The sequence below is a fragment of the Crocodylus siamensis genome, chromosome 7 (assembly GCF_052110815.1).
Source record: "Crocodylus siamensis isolate JL-2025a chromosome 7, ASM5211081v1, whole genome shotgun sequence".
In the NCBI taxonomy this organism is placed as follows: Eukaryota; Metazoa; Chordata; order Crocodylia; family Crocodylidae; genus Crocodylus; species Crocodylus siamensis.
In genome coordinates, this window is record NC_143401.1 from 89,580,355 (window position 1) to 89,596,434 (window position 16,080).

Sequence of the window (16,080 nt, forward strand, 5' to 3'; positions counted from 1 at the left end):
ACGATTTTCATTCTCAAATTAATTAATGCAAGATCCAATGGTAAAAGGAGCCAGGTCCTACAAGGTGCTGCATGTTTCTCAACCCCTGTCTACCTCAGATGCAGGTAAGCAGCACCCCTTAGTGTAGCATACTATGACAATGACCCTGGCAGCATTGACAGTCTTTTAAAATACTAATAATATTTTTTAAAAATACTAATAATATGTTTTTCAAATACTAAAAAAACCTGGACCATAATGCCAACGTCAATGTTTGTGCTATATTCTCAGCCTCCCTTTCCTTAGAGGTCAGAAATCCGCAACCTCTATGACTAAGAACTTGATTTCAGTTATTTGGGGTAGACAAATCCATTGCCAGTATGTTCTCACAGTGCTAAGCAAAGAGGTGAGGATTTTAAATTCTCCCACCGTACAGTAATCTGCTATCCTGCGTATATGAATTCTCACAATGTGCTTTTTTTTCTATGATGACCCCATCTCTGGACAATAAAAGTGTAAATGCAGAACTCCAGACTGTATTGGGGAAAAACTATACACCTCTGGATGATTTGGAGAGTGTCTCAGAGCAGGAGCTATCTTTACATTTTTACCCTCTGTTAGGAATGTGAACAGAGCACGAATGATAGCTGAGAAAAGTTATCATTGTGCTGGAGCTCACGAATAAAGTTCAGTTTTTACCAAGACACACAAAAGTCTTGGGCAGAGGTGGATTATGAAGTGGGTTAAGCAAGAAGGCAAGCTCTTTCAAATGTGAACTGTATCTCCTGCACGGCTGCTGCTTCCCCTATTGCTGTAGCTGGAGCACTAGCTGGAGTCTCTGGGCTCCCTCTCTGTCCCCTGGCTTCCACTTCCTTATCTCGTCCCAGGTGGTGAGAAAGTGCACTGGGGCATTGCCAGGTAGTTGGGGGTAAGCCTGGGGCTACATGAAATGCATGAGTGCGGAGAGCACACACAGTGTGCATGGGCCTGGGCCTGCATGGTGCAGGGTATGGGAAGGGCATGGGCCTGCATGGTGCAGCAGTGAGTGGGGGTGTCCCTGCAGCATGTGGCCCATGGCTGGCCTTGGGGCACCCCCTGCCATGCAGCCCGTGGGGGTGTTTGGCCCCCAGCCACCTACAAGCTGGACAGCCCTGGGCTAACACAAGGTAACTGCTGGGAGCGGCTGTAACACCGATGCTAAATAAAAGGGATAAAACAGTGAGTTGGAAGGGAAGCAGTTATAACAAATTCCTAAACAGTTAAAAACCATATACAGCATTTAAAATTATTCATCAAAGGCTCATGTTGAAAGACAGTTTTGGATTAACTCAAGTTTAAAAAAAAAAAAAATCGACTCTGTAAGGAATGTCAGTGCAAAGTGTGCGAAAAAAATGTAAAAAGTTACCTGTTTTATCCTCAAAATTTTTGTTGTTTATAATAATACATTTGCCAACTTTCTTGTAATCCATGTTATACTGGAAGGTTGGTGCAACGACTCGGTACCGGCTGGTGGGAGAGGTCTTTGACTGCTGCTCTGTTCCATTCCTTTTCCTATGAGAACAAAACCAGAAGGCATCTTCAACGGCATGTCATGCACTCTGCATCCACTTACCTTACTCCACAAGAATAAATCTGGCTTTCTCAATACCTATTTTTTTTTACCCGTACCACCTTCTCTATTCTAGCAAGAGCCATATGGACCATCTCATCTTTCTCTATACAAAATATGGACTCTCCAATATCGCCTAGGGTAGCCAGAATTAAATTCAGTCCTGCAGCCTATGGATCATTCACTGATTTCACTGGGCTCAATCCAAGGAAGAAAAGGGCTTCCCTTGGAGGTATCCTCAAAATCAGCTAAAGCAGTTTGAATTGACCCCGTTACTAATAAGTTGGGACTGCCTGACATACGTGAACTCTGTCGGCCAATAAATAATGAGTTTATTTAAGGAACTGAACACACTGTCCCTTTTTGGTGTAAACGTCTGTGTTTAACTCTGGGTTGTGTGAACATCTGGGAACGGCATCGTTTCTGGGCTTCTCTGGTAGTATTACAAAGCTGAGAGAGATCAGTTCTTCTTTAATATAATTATGTACTTCAGTGACAGTCAGCGCCTGTACAAGCGGTACTGTGCAGTAGCTAATGCGCAATTAATTTACTACCTCTATTTACTTATCATAGAAAACCACACATTGGCCTCATTTACTGCATGGTAGCTGCTGCTCACGGTTACATGGTGATGCCTGGTCTACTGGGCAGTAAAGCATCTTGTGTAGCTGTGCCCATTGGTACTTTAATTTCTACAGCCAAGCCTTTCTAGAAAATTATTTATTTCACTATTACCCAGGAGCAACAAGAGCCTCAAGGTAATTAACTGCTGTTTAAAAATACATTCCTTCCCTTTCCTCTCCATCTAAAAATTGCCTCCCAAATGCCCTCATGTTCTGGTATTAAGGGACAGAGGAAATAGGAGACCAGCACTAACTCTTCTGCAAAAATTGTCTTTTTTATTTTAAAAAGCAGCTGCCTTTTAACTTCAAGCATCCCTTTAACTTCAAACATCCCTTGTTAAGGGGTAACGGAACTAAGTGTAGTGAGCTCTCCTTTCTTTTCCGTTCTTTAATACTATTCTATCTCCTCATGCTTTTTTTCAGACTAGTTAGGTTTTTTAACAATCTCGTCAGGGATCTTATCAAGAGCATCAACATTTTGAAGGTGGCAACCATATGGATGCTTGGTTCTCTCTTCCTTTCACATTATCTGCTGAGGATCCAGGCAACAATCATACTACTCAAGACACGAATTGAGTTTCACTAAGTAAATAGTTATCAACACCTACTGTGACAATTTGGGCTTACTAAGTTTTGACTCTGAAGATTTCTGATCTTTATTATAATCTAAAAATCTCTTCTTTTTCCAACTGGGTTCTGTAGGAGTCGAGAATAAAAAGAAAGAAAAAGTCATTTTGAGCTAACTGCAGTATACAGCATTTTTCTGTTATGTCTACCTTTTTTCTTCCTACAAAAGAAACATAAAACTACACTCACCCTGTACATAGGGTCAACCTACACAACTTATATGGAGGCCTCTTTAATCTTGACTTTTCTGCTTGAAGTGTTTTTGTGCATGTAATAAAAATATAGGACAATTTTTTTGCAGTCATTTTTTTTGTTTGTCTGTTGTTTAAGTATTTTAGTGTATTTAATCATTTGGATCCTTTCCTCAGGCATTTGATTCTCTTGTGGGATTTTGTAAGGGGAACCAGTTCAAGATCCTTCTAGTAATTAACTGATAGTTAGGGAAAAAAGCTGCTTTTGAACCTGCAAATGGGGGAGAGGGGGTCTATTAACATCAGAACAAATATGGTATTTCCACATTAGTATTCAGAGCACATTGCTTCCTCAACCTGCAGTGAATTCAGGTGTGTACAATTCTTGGTCTTGGCAGATGCATATCTTAACTGGCTTCCTGGATAAGCTGGCATTACTGTAATAATAATGGGTGTTATGCACAATATAGAAAGTGGCATTAACACAGACGGTTTCAGTTTATTTACATGAAGTATTGTCCATCTCATGGATGACCAAATTTATTCAGAATATTACTGTCATCCCAACAGCCTGTAAAAAACAGGTACTGTTTACAAACTCATACCTTTTGTCATATGAAATAGGTGAACCTTGTTGGCCACATCAGAGCCTCAAAGGCATTTCTTCCAGTTCCCATGATACTCAACCTGCTTTTGTTTTGGTGCAACACATATGTCAGACCTCTGAGAGAAAAGCACTTGCGAATCTTGTTCAAATGTAGGTACTAGGCAACCACTAAACATATCTCGGGATTAGACCCTCTTTGAAGTTACTGGCAGACAACAAAGTCATTCTGGGAGCCTGCTGGTACCTCTCCAAGCCAAGTCATTAAGGAAGTAAACTTCTGGTGCATGAACTTCTGGGATGAACAGCCCAGATTGCAAGTGAAAAGTTGTTTGCTATCAACTGCTAGACAGCTCGGTCTCCTATGCCGAAGTGCAGAAATGCTGGAACTGCCATGCTGGACTAGGTAGATCGGGGCTGTCCAGCTTCTCAGCAGCTGGAGGCTGCAGAGCCAGGGCCCACACATCACGTGGGCAGGCGCCTCCCCCGATACGCCCCACTGCCCAGCGTTGCTCCCACTGCTCACACAGAATAGGGAGGCTGGCTCCCTGATCTCGCTCAGCCATGCATGCCACCATACAACACAGCCAGCCTGACCCCCACTTTCTGTGTACCCAGTACCTGCCCCCAGCCACATGCACCACCCACCTGCACTAGGGCAGGCTCCTTTCTTTGCCATGCACTCAGCTTGGGCACTTCATCTCCCTCCCAGGCCCCACGGCAGGAGCAACTGGCAGCAAAGCAGGAGAGTGAAGGTTGGGCAGCAGTCCATGGGCTGCCTGCAAACCTTTTGGGGGCTGCGTACAACCCAGAGGCCACCAATTGGGCAGTCCTGAGATAGATAATCTTTCTAGTCTAGGACCCTGGTCCGCATACTACTTTTTAAGATGTCTACAATAGACATTTGTGCAACAGAAGGGAAGCAAATTCCTTTTTAAAACTAGTTGTGGGTTGGATTATAAATGGAAGCATGAAGCGATGCATTCCTTAAATAGTTTTATCCTGTTTATCTCCAGATTGTCCTCATTAGCCATATAAACATCTAGGGTGCATTACTACCACCCAGACTTCCTCCTTGCCCTCCAGGAACCGTTTTTTTTGTGTGCAGGCCTCTGTACAGAAAGAAACAATTTAGGCATCTAAGTGCAATAAGAAGTTTGGGGCTCCAAATCCCAGTTTCACATAGGCACATAATTTAGGGTTTCATCTGGGCATCTGACTAAGAGAACAAGAGGTGGGATTTCACACAAATCCCCTCTCCACTATTTCATATGAGCTGCCTTGGGGCCCTCCTGGCTGTTATGAATCCTTTTCTTTAGTTCCTAACTGTTCCCATTCACTGTAAATGGAGCGGAGGTGCCTAATTTGTGTTTGTAAATACCCAGGGGCTTTGGCACCGAAAAGTTAGGTGTGGAAATGCTTAGTGTCACTTTTGGATCGGAGTCTAAAAGTATTATAGCACATCTCCATGGAAGATACTGAAGTTTAAAAATATTTTTCCAACATGGAGATGACATTTAACAAGAACAGATATTTCATGCCTGCAACAAGGATTTGTGCAGCTCCCAGCAATGGTGAACAGTGGGCTTTGGCTTTGCTCCTGAAAACAACCTGCTGTACCAAAAATGCTCCAGTACAAAAGGCAGAAACCCATTTGAGTAATATGAGTAATAAGAGCTTGTGAGACTTAGAAAGGAGAGAATGTGATCCCTAGGAAACTTCTTACCAACTCCTTTACTAGCCCTGAATGTTACTGGGGGTTAGAAAATGCCTGACACCGGAGTTACTTGTGGTCTTTTAACAATATGACTGACAAAAATGGGCTTCATGATGATTAAAATGTAACAGGAAACAGCAGCCCTGCCTGGAAGAGAAGAGTCAGTCAATTAATGGTCAAATATATTGAGAAGGGTAGAGAGCAAAATGTAAAAGGATCTCGCCTTTCTACACCTGTAGGAAGGGGGATTTTAAAGAGGAAATTGGATGCATTTAATCAATGTAAATTCAGAAGTGATCCTGTGCAGTTGAACTGCACCTGGACTATGAAAGTACGGAGGAAGCCTAGGAAATCCCTGTTCCACTGCCAGAAAAGTTTGGGGGTTTTGGGGATTAAATGATAAATGTGGGCAGTAATAAATAGCCCACTGACCCGAAGCCCAGGCAATTAAAGAAACGAGTTAAATGGAGTTTGAAGTGTTTCCCCATGGGGCTCCCGAGTTCCTTTGCCAGCCTGGGTGGTTTTGCAAACACATTTTAAAGTGTTCTCACTTCCCTCATTGCTCAAAGACTCACAGGAATACATGAGAACGGCTATACAGAGAAGGGAAAAAAGAGAGAAAAATCGATTATACACAATGTGCTGTAATTTCACAAAGTAAACTCACAAAGAGCTCTCTCATCCCTTCTAACTACAGTCATTTTAGCCGTTAATATTAGTAGGTAAAGATACTTCTGACAAGTGTGATTTCTTTCTACCTGGCACGTTCCTTTAACATGCTGTGTGAGGACAAGTAATTCATTTGTATGGCTGATAAGAGGATTCCACTGAAAAGGGAATTCGCCATCCTGTATTTGTTGATTGTAAAATACTCCATATTACTGACACGGAGCACCCCATGCCCCTGGGTATCAAAGACGAGCTTTAATATGACCTGCTCCATCTTTGGTCTTTCTATTGAAAGCCAGCAAGGGGCTAATAGTAGTGATAGGATGATACTCAGCTAACAGTTCATTTCATATGATCCTTCAAAGATCCATCAGATGAAAGTAACTTTCACACACTAATGATGTGGGGTGTAACTGGTGATTCAAAACCACAATGCTCTCTAATCCTATTATAGTAGTTTTAGAGCGACGTTGTAACTGCCATGGTCCAGGAACTGTGAGAGAGGCAAGGATTTTTTGGCAAGGATCTCTTTTATTGGACCAACTGTATAGGGGGATAAGGTTAGACAAGCTTTTGAATGTAAAGCATTCTTATTCAGGTCACTTCTTATGGGTGTGAGTCTGCATTGCAAATGGAAAGTTTTGATATCTGCCATGTTATGATAGTGTTACACTGAAATTGTCACCGTGACCGCCTATGAACTAACTGTAAGAGGCCAGGGCTTTTTATTAGATCAGCTGCACAGTTGAGTGGCTGGAGTGATGTTTTTTATTAGGTCAACTGCATAGCTGAGCTGAAGTTAGACAAACTTTTGAATGCAAAGCTTTGCATTTGAAAGCTTGTCTAGCTTTAACCTAATTATAGTGTTGGTCTAATAAAAGATATCACTCCAAAAAAACCCTCTTGCCTTTTGCACCTTTCTCCTGTTATGAATTCCTTCAAGCTATGCAGTCCCTTTAGTGCTTCTTTCTTGGAAGAACTTTTCTTCCTATACATTTTTCCTTTTATGCTATAGTACTGTGGACTGGGTAAGAGTTCAGGAAATTGTATTTAGTGTAACAATTCAGAAGAAACTCATGCACGGTAAACTACTGCTTTGATATGCCTGCAGCTTATGTTCCTCTAGGTTACCAGCATGGTCAAAAGAAAATGTCATTATTACTTCCTTTTCAAAGCATGTCTAAAAATAGCTGATTTTAGAAAAAGCAGGGGGCTTGGTGCACCTGTCATTTGAACAGTGTGGTGGCCTGAGAAGCAGCCTGCAGGTGGCAAAGGGGGCTAATTAGGGAGTCACCTGAGTGGAAGGAAGCCGGATTTCACCTACATAACCCTGAGTGCCACAAGGGGAGAAGCTCCTGGCAGCAGGGCTCTTGAGCCCGTAGGCTGGGGAGGCAGGCCTTGCAAGCAATATAGGCCTGGGAACAGGAGTGGGTGAACCTGTAGCCTGGAGAGGGGCAGAGGTCAGGCACAGTAGCCCAAGCATCGGGGCAGCTGCCCAGGGATCGGGGCCAGGGTCCCATAGCCCAGAGAGGGAGAGGTAGGGCGCTATAGCCTGATGACTGGGGCAAAGCAGCCCAGAGATCGGGGCCAGATACTCATAGCCCAGAGAGGGCAGAGCACAGCAGCCCAGAGACTGGGGCCAAGGGCCTGAAGTCCAGAGAGTGGCAGAGGCAGGAGCCTGCTAGGGTGGGACGTAATGCCCGGGACTAGCCTGCACAGGCACAGTGCTGGGTGGGGAGTGCAGGTGGGAAGGCCGCGCTTGGGAGTGGCTCCGAGGAGCGAGATGCCTGGGAGAAGCAGACAAGCCTAGAAAACTAACTGGGGAGTAGCCGAGGTGAGAAAAGTGCCTGGGCAGGGAGGTCTAGTCATAGGGGATGAGGCTATTGCCCAAAAGGACTGGTGGTTGATGACACCTGAGGCAGGGGCATGGGTATTGGGGACGGCAGAGATTAGCCCTTAAAGCTATGTGCGTCTTGGGGGCATGGATGGACACAGAGGGCCCACTCAGCTCAGGGTGCAAACTGAGGCCACTAGGGTCTGGGTGGGACCTGCTGGTGGCTGGAAGTGACAAGGAGACACTCTAAGACCCATGGGCAACCTCCCTTCCTTAATATTTTAATAAGATCAAGGCATGGCAGGAGAGGAGCCAAGGGCGGGCGTTTTAGAGAGAGTTGGGCAGGAGCTATACGGCTACCCCTGGGGACCCAGTGCTGTTATAGTCGTATATCTTTGATTTGCTGGGGAAAAACATGGGAGTAACTTTTCCTAATGCACTGCTAGGCTGATAGCATACAAATTCAACCATGAAAATGCAAACAGAATGGTATTTCAATTTACAAACAGACATAACAATATGTATGGTAAATTTAAGTGTGCTTAAGGCAAATTCAGTCGTAGGTGGGTGAAGAATAAGGGACAGAAGGCACAAATAAGAGTTAGCTGAAAATTTTTTTTTAGCACCAACTTAAGTGGCCTACATTTTCCAGTCTGTTCACGCATCAGCTGCTCTTTTCTGACTGCACTGCTTTGGTTTTATAAAGTTTCTCTTTAGGGTCCTAAAATCTGTACAGACTCTTCATAATGAACCAGAACTTGTGGTAGAGGTGGTATCTTTTATTAGACCAACTAGATTTTTGCAAAGAAAAGTCTTTATATGCAAGCACCCTTCTTCAGGCACAGGAGAAAAGATTGTAAAAGCTCTCCTGGGTAGAAATGCAAGTTCGTATTTCCTTGAAGGTGTGGTAACATTTCCTCATTGGCACAGTTATTTTATGCAGATTAGGCTCAGAGAAAAGCTGGAATAGTCTGTTTACCTCAAAGTTGTTTTGTGGCAAGCAGGATGTAGAGTCATAATTCCTTCTGGCCATGATGTTTCATATTTCCCAGAAGAGCAAAGAGATGGCATGCTCTTCTGGGCAGGAATTTCTTACGTGGTGACGTATCTCTGGGCTCTGTGACAATGCAAATTATCTCAAACAAAGGCAGGAGCAGGGTCTTAGATGGTAAAACTTGCTTCCTCCTTGTAAAATTATGAAGATTTCATTTAACAAATTGGCTAAAAGTCAATATCTTCCATGTGTCGGGTATCCAGGTTGTAGCTGTAGAGGCAAAAGGAATCAGAACTCGTGGAAGAGCTGGTATCTTTTATTAGATTACCTAGATTTTTGCAAAAAAATCTGCAATATCAACTTTCATTTCTACTTAGGAGAACTTTTACAATCTTTTCTCCTATGCCTGAAGAAGGGTGCTTGTGCCTGAAAGCTTGCAAATAAAGAGGTTTTTTTGCAAAAATCTAGTTGGTGTAATAAAAGATACCACAAGTTCTGATATCTTTTGCCTTTAGACCAATACAGCTACACCTGGCTAACTGACTACTCCTCATTACTACTCATTTTAACTCCTTCCTCCATACTAGGCTTTATAAACTTTTGCAGATCCCACATTAATGCACACCGAAGTTCTGCTCTCTCCTATTTCAAACCATTTCTCAAAAAATACCTGTACTTGAAGAAACATAAAGCACATTTTGTTCACACACAACTGCAGCTTATTTAGACCTTAAGATTCATAAAAAAACAGAGTTTCTGTTATTTCTAGCTGGGTAAGGTGGCACGGAGACTTACAGCAGCCTACACACAATGATTACACTCTTGCCTTTTGCCTTCAGTGCTGCATCAAATGGGTGGAGTGGCAACTTCGGGGGATTTAGAGGAGCATGTCATGGTATGACTACCCAACATTTTTTATAAGGCTGGATAAGACTAGGTATTCATCACATGAGTTGAACTGGACAGTACAGTACTGTATTAATACTGGAGTTGATAATGTAGTCTGGGGTTTATGAATTTAGGATCTGGCCCTTCATGTAAGAAGACCCTTAATGCAGTTTCCCTTGGCACATCAAGGGAAGTGATTCTCCCACTCTGTTCAGTACTGGTAAGGTCTCACCTGGAACACTTTGTCCAATTTTGAGCCCCATACTTCAAAAAAAGATGTGGAGAGATTAGAAATAGTCCAACAGAGGCAAAAATGACAGTAACAAAAATGATTAGAGGCCCAGGAGACATGATTTATGAGAACAGACTGAAAACCAGGATTATTTCATTTTGGAGAAGAGAAGACAGCGGGTATTTGACAATAATCTTCAAATACACAAAGCCATCAGGCTTGGAACTGGGAGATCTGGTCAGTGTGTAGCTTCAGCAATTTCACTTCACCTCTCTGCTACTCATCTGTAAAATGGGTACAATTCACAGCATTCTTCAGAGTCTGTAAGGAGTTGCAGTGCTATTACTCTGCTGAAGGGTTCGCATGTAAGCAGCTACTTATTAAGTCTAATCTTTGTTTTCCATCTTGTTTAAAGTACATACAGTACTAGCTTATAAACTGGGGAACTTGGTTGACAGAAAAAAATGGCAAGCAATTTTGACAGCTCACACAACTGGCAACTAACTGAGAGACAACCTTTAATACTATAGGAACATAAAAACATTTCAAGTAAATGTTTTACACTTCTAATTTGCCTACAAAAATGTATCTGCCTGTGATTTACCGAAATTGCTACTGGCTGTGAAAGATTAGTCACTGATAAAATAACCAGACCTGGAAGACTTCTAAGCTATTTCCTAGAGAAATAGTCTGAAGGGAAGATGAGAAACAGGTAAAAAATTAGGGTAAGAACCTTTCCCTCAAAATAAAACAAAAAACCCCCTTTCCTTCAGAAGAGAACAGAATAAAAGGATGTATATCCGTATTTGAATAGTTGCATATAGCATAAACTTAACCTGCTTTTCTTACTCTACCAAAGGGCTGTCTTACCATAGTTATTGACCCAATGGCATTAATTCAGAGAAGAGTACTGTGCCATACAAACCAATCAAATATCCTAAATTAGCATGTTTTCTCACATACAATGCACCCCAAAATAAGAGATGCACCTTGCTTTTGAAAGGCAAAATGAAGGAAAAAAAGGTGTGTTTTTTTTAATAAGTAACTCAGTAGCAGCGCCAGAGCACACTGCACGCATTGTTTTTCTCCTCGGAGAATTACTTTCATTTTCCCACGGCAGAAACTGCTGCTAACCTATTACCCTGGAACCATATTACATTAAATCATTGCAAATTCTCTGATAAAAACCTCAAAATCTGTGATTAAAATGAAAGGGTCCTCACTCCCCACCATAGCCCCGCTAGCTCTGCTGATGCCCCTTGGCCCCCAGCCCCCTGGCATCCCCAACTCTGCCAGGGCAATGGGGCCAAGGACCCAGGTCTGCAGCCCTCCGGCCCCGGCAGGAGGTGGTGGCTGCTGCAGCGGAGCCTGACCCCCCCCCCCCCCCGTTGCCTGCTGTGGGCTAGGTTGGGGGTGCGCTCCCTGCCACTGCATGCACTCCTCCCCCCACGCTTACCTATGGGAGCTGCTCTCTAGGCTGCCCAGGGCCAGGTACATATACATGCACATGGTGCCCCCTGCTTGATCACCGTCCTCCCGCTCCCTCCCAGCCCCATGCAGGCTGCAACTCTGCCAGCCTGCAGAGAGCTCTTTGCAAAACTGCAAAATGCATGGGTTTCTCCACTAAAATGAGAATGGAAAACCTGGACCCCTCACTATAATGCACCCCCCCCCCAATTTCCTGCAGCTGTTTTTTGGAAAAAAGAATGTGAATCGGCATCTGAATAGCTGCATCAGGCAACTATAAAAGGGGGGGGGGGATGTACAACAAAATATGGTGTTTTTTCTATATTACCCTGCTTTCCTTGGCTGAAAAAACGCTGCCTGTAAAAGGTGACATACCCATAGCATCATAGTTCAAAGTCTACATCAACCACACACGTGAGGCACTGGCAGTACCGACTACCTCCCCTGCTACTCGACCAGCGTGCCTCAACTTTGAAGGCTGCTGCTGGAAGAGGATGGAGGGAGAGAAAGGGATCAAGAGGAGCTGTCTCAGTCATGCTAACATTTATGCACATATTAAAGTTTATTACCCCACTGAGATCAGCAAGGCTACTAATGATGGCAATGCTAAACCCACATATAAATGTTTACTGCATCAGGGCTGAGACTGCCAACTAATGCCAATTATGGTGATGTTTGTTAAGGATGCATTTGGAACTACACCGAACCTGTCAATTCACTGAAAAAGCCTATGTAAAAATCTTTAGAGGGGAAGAGCATCAAGTGCTACTCACTCAGGCAAAAGCTGAACAAGGGAGTTAAGCAAGAAGACATGTCTTTATTAAGCCAGCCAAACCCTCCTCATAAGTTAAAATGTAAAAAGTAAGGCTTAATTTAAAGAAAAAATGTAGCTCTATTGGTCTTCCAGAAAATGTGAAGAGGGTAAACCCCGTTAATCATTTCCTTAGACGACAACCCAAATCTATTACCATCGACATGAGCTGCAAACATGCATCATTCAGCCTCAAAACACTTATTTAGAGGTCCAGTGCCTGAAAATTGCACCATTTAAGATGAAAAGCTTGTGCAGTATAAATCACTTTTTGTCCAAAAATGAAATGTCACATTAACAATTTACCATATTTATTCAATTCCAAAGTGATGTCTGTGTCCCCCCACCTCCATTTAACATGGGAAGAAAAAGCTCCTTGTCTTAGATTAGAGTACAAGGTGGTGGAGGGGAGGCAGATGCTGTGGCTCTGGCTGTGGACCAGGTTGGGGCCACAGATGCTGTTTGCCCCCGTGCCTTGACTCCCTCCCTCACCCCCACATGGTCTCAGGCCCATATCCCCTTCCACGTCTTTCTCTCTTCCCCCCCAGCCGACTCATCCCCCCTAAAATCTCTCTTCCCCCCACTGCCCCTTTCCCTCCCCTTCCACCACTTATCCTTGCTCTGGTATGGGCAGGCTCAGTCGCCAGAACAAGGGGAAGCAGGGGAAGAGCAGGGGAGAGGTGATGTTGGGGGGAGGCAGGCACAAGGTAGGGGGAGAACATCTACCCCCCACCCCTGGACCTCACTGCCCCCCTACCGCTGCTTTCCCTGCTACAGTGGTGGTGGGGACAAACTTAAAATGATTCTCCAATAGTTGGATTCTATATATAGAAAATTATAATAAAATTTATAAATTTTCAATTTATAGACTCTAATTATTGGGGGCTTGTCTTAAATTCAAGGTCATTGTGGATTTGGGGAAATATGGTAGTTTCCTTCTTGCTATGGCAAATATCATTGTCAAAGAAACAAAGACAATTCTTAAAAGTTAACGAGGCATCTCTTTTTTAAAAAAATCCCTGTATTTTGCAACACATTTGTTAGAGCATATTAGATCACATCACCTCCTTGGGTACAATGAAAGCTATATCATTTATACATAAAGGATGGTCTAATTAACATTTTGTGGTTGTGCTTTATCCAGCTACAGTGCCACCAAGTAGGCTAGAGAAACCAAGTGCAGGTTTTGTTCTAATGGGATTTCTGGCTTTGTAGATACATATAGCAGCTTTGTGCAGGGGACTGGGCACAGGACTGGGGTTTACTTCTACTGCCGACTCACTGCATGACTTCTGCAAAGTGAGTGCAGATCTCTGGGTCTCAGTTTCTCCATCTATAAAACAGGGATGATGGCACATGTTCAAGTCATAAGATGGCTGTAGACTTTATGGCTTCTGCCAACAGGGAAACACACAGTAGGTACGGATTCAAATTCACAGTGCACTTGCTACTCCAGATTAACTCCCCATGTTGACACAGTGCAGTTAAGTGTAAAATAGCATACTCCACCCTACGAGGAACCAAATCGATGTTCACACGCACTGCGTGCCCACCTCAAGTGTTAGGGAGGTGTAGCTACTACACTGTAAATTTACATCCGGAGCAGACAAGCTCTTAGTGCTTGTCCAAGATTAATTCATGTCAAGTCCTAGGTAAGGCCCAGGGTTGCAGTCCCCAGAGTGTGTTCCTTCCCCAAAGAAATAGATTTTAAATCCAGAGGAATTTATGATCATCTAGTCTGACCTCTTGCATAACAAGCCATAAAAAATAAGCCAGTAATTTCTGCATCTAACCCATCATTTTTGTTTGAGTTACAGTATATCTTTAATACGCCATCCAATCTTGATTTAAGACTTCATGTCCTTAGATAAATGAATCCTAGAGAAATAGGGCTGGAAGGGACTCTAACCCTCAATAGTTACAGTGGTTAAGTGCCCTCACTTATTTCCCCCTTATTTCTAGTCTGAATCGGTCTACCTTCAGTTTCTAATCTACTAAATTTGCTCAGGTGTTTTTCAGTCAAATTAAATACCCTCTGCTGTCAATGTAGTCACGTGTAGATCAGGATCAAATTGGATAAATTCAGGGGACTGAACTTCTCAGCTGACCCTTTCCATAAAGCCTGTTCTTCCCATTCTGAATCATTCTTTTTCCTCTTTTCTGAGCCCTTTTCCAATTAGGCACACAGTGGCTAATTTCAATTCCAAAACAGGATAACCACATAATTAAGTAGTTAAAAGTCCCTTGACAATCTTAACTGTAGTTTCACCTCTGAGATCCAGAAAAGCAGTAGCAAATATCTTTAAAAATGAAAATGTTTGTGCACCCCCTGCTCCTCCATTGCAGAAACCTATTTTAATCAGTTTTTAAAAACAAGTTTATTTTCTAAATTGGCTCCAAAATGTGGTACCTCTACTTTTGCTATATATGCACTCTCCTGGGTTATCCCTAAAGCTATTTCTTTCAGATTTGGGGGTTCCCAGTTCCTGTTATCCTGCTAATGGATTACTATTATAGATGGAGCAGTACCTGAAGATCGCCTAAAAACGAGGCGCTGAACGCAGCTGCTTAGCGGCGTTCCTTTCAGAGAGTGCTTTTTGCACGGGTCCTGTGATTTGGATTGACATACCACTTGTTTCTGTATAAACATCAACTCGCCATTTTCTCAACCTCCTGAAACCCTCAATATTTTGGATCTTGGAAACAGCCCGTCTCCCTATCTGGTACTGGAGCAGCAGCTAAAGTTAGAGAAAGAGTTTTGCTAAAAGGTCTTTCCATTCTGGTGTTAGAAAGGAAAAACGGAGAATTGGCAATTGGGAAATTCAAGTGCAACTGCTTTCTCCACTTGGTTCAGTAGAGGCAGAGTTGCTTGCTGGCATTCACAACTCACTCTCTATTCTCCAAATACTTTTGAAAAATAACAGGGTTCAGAAGGATACCAAGGTGGGCTAAGTGGAGAAACCTGAATGTAGCGGGTAGGGTGGGTGAGAATGAGTCTGTTGCTAGAAATGGATTTACCTTGATCTTGCCAGCTGCTCTGCAAGGGGGATTCCTGCCCTGCAGGAAACCCGCTGAAATCAATGTGGTCTGTGGGATGGAAGGGACAACCCAGCTTTTGGCATATTTTCCATACTCTGTGGGCCCCTGGATTTGAGAGGAGCAGTTTAAGTACATCTACACAAACAGCAGTCTTATCTTATTCTCATCCTGCTAGAACCACATGAAGGCTGTCACTCCAGCTCATACGTTAATCAGAGTTAATTTGGTGTCTGCACTTTTAGTCACTATACATGGATAAGTATAGGAAGCTGAGTGGGGCTCACTCAGCTACATACTATACAAATGTTGTCAGACGCTGTCTATTATGTCCACGTATTGTGTCCACGTTTTGCAATAGTTTTAAAAAAGCAGGCAGCAGTTCCCTATTCTTTTCAGCTCACATATTGTCTGCTGCAAATCTCTATTCGCGTTTTTACATGATAACACAGGGGTGTCAGATTCATAATTAAATAAATTAACCGTTAACCCTATGTTTATGCTCCTGCTATAAACAGAAGCTTAATTTGCTGCACTGACAGTCGGCTGCATGCCATTTGTATCTTTTCTGTGCTATATGGTATTTCTATAGCACTCAAAAGTCACTACATGCTTTACATATTAAAGAATACAAGCCCCCATCTGCAAGGATTTTCCACCTTATAGCTCAATTCTGTATATTCGTGTACTTCTCATAGGCATTCTGGAAACAGAGGTCTTGCTGGATTAGTTCCCAGGCAGCGTAACATATATAGATAATTCCTAATTATGCTATATAACACCAACACCAAGCCCCTCT

The 16,080-nt window shown here is 43.1% G+C and overlaps 1 protein-coding gene across 1 annotated transcript in view; it reads right to left on the bottom strand.

Moving 5' to 3' along the window:
* The window catches only part of CASP7 (caspase 7), a 31,579-nt gene that overhangs the window by 6,776 nt on the left and 8,723 nt on the right, over positions 1–16,080 (bottom strand). Inside the window, exon 3 of the mRNA XM_090058126.1 lies at positions 1,385–1,530. Within this exon, the coding sequence (XP_089914252.1) occupies positions 1,385–1,530 (146 nt within the window). The remainder of the gene's footprint in view (positions 1–1,384; positions 1,531–16,080) is intronic.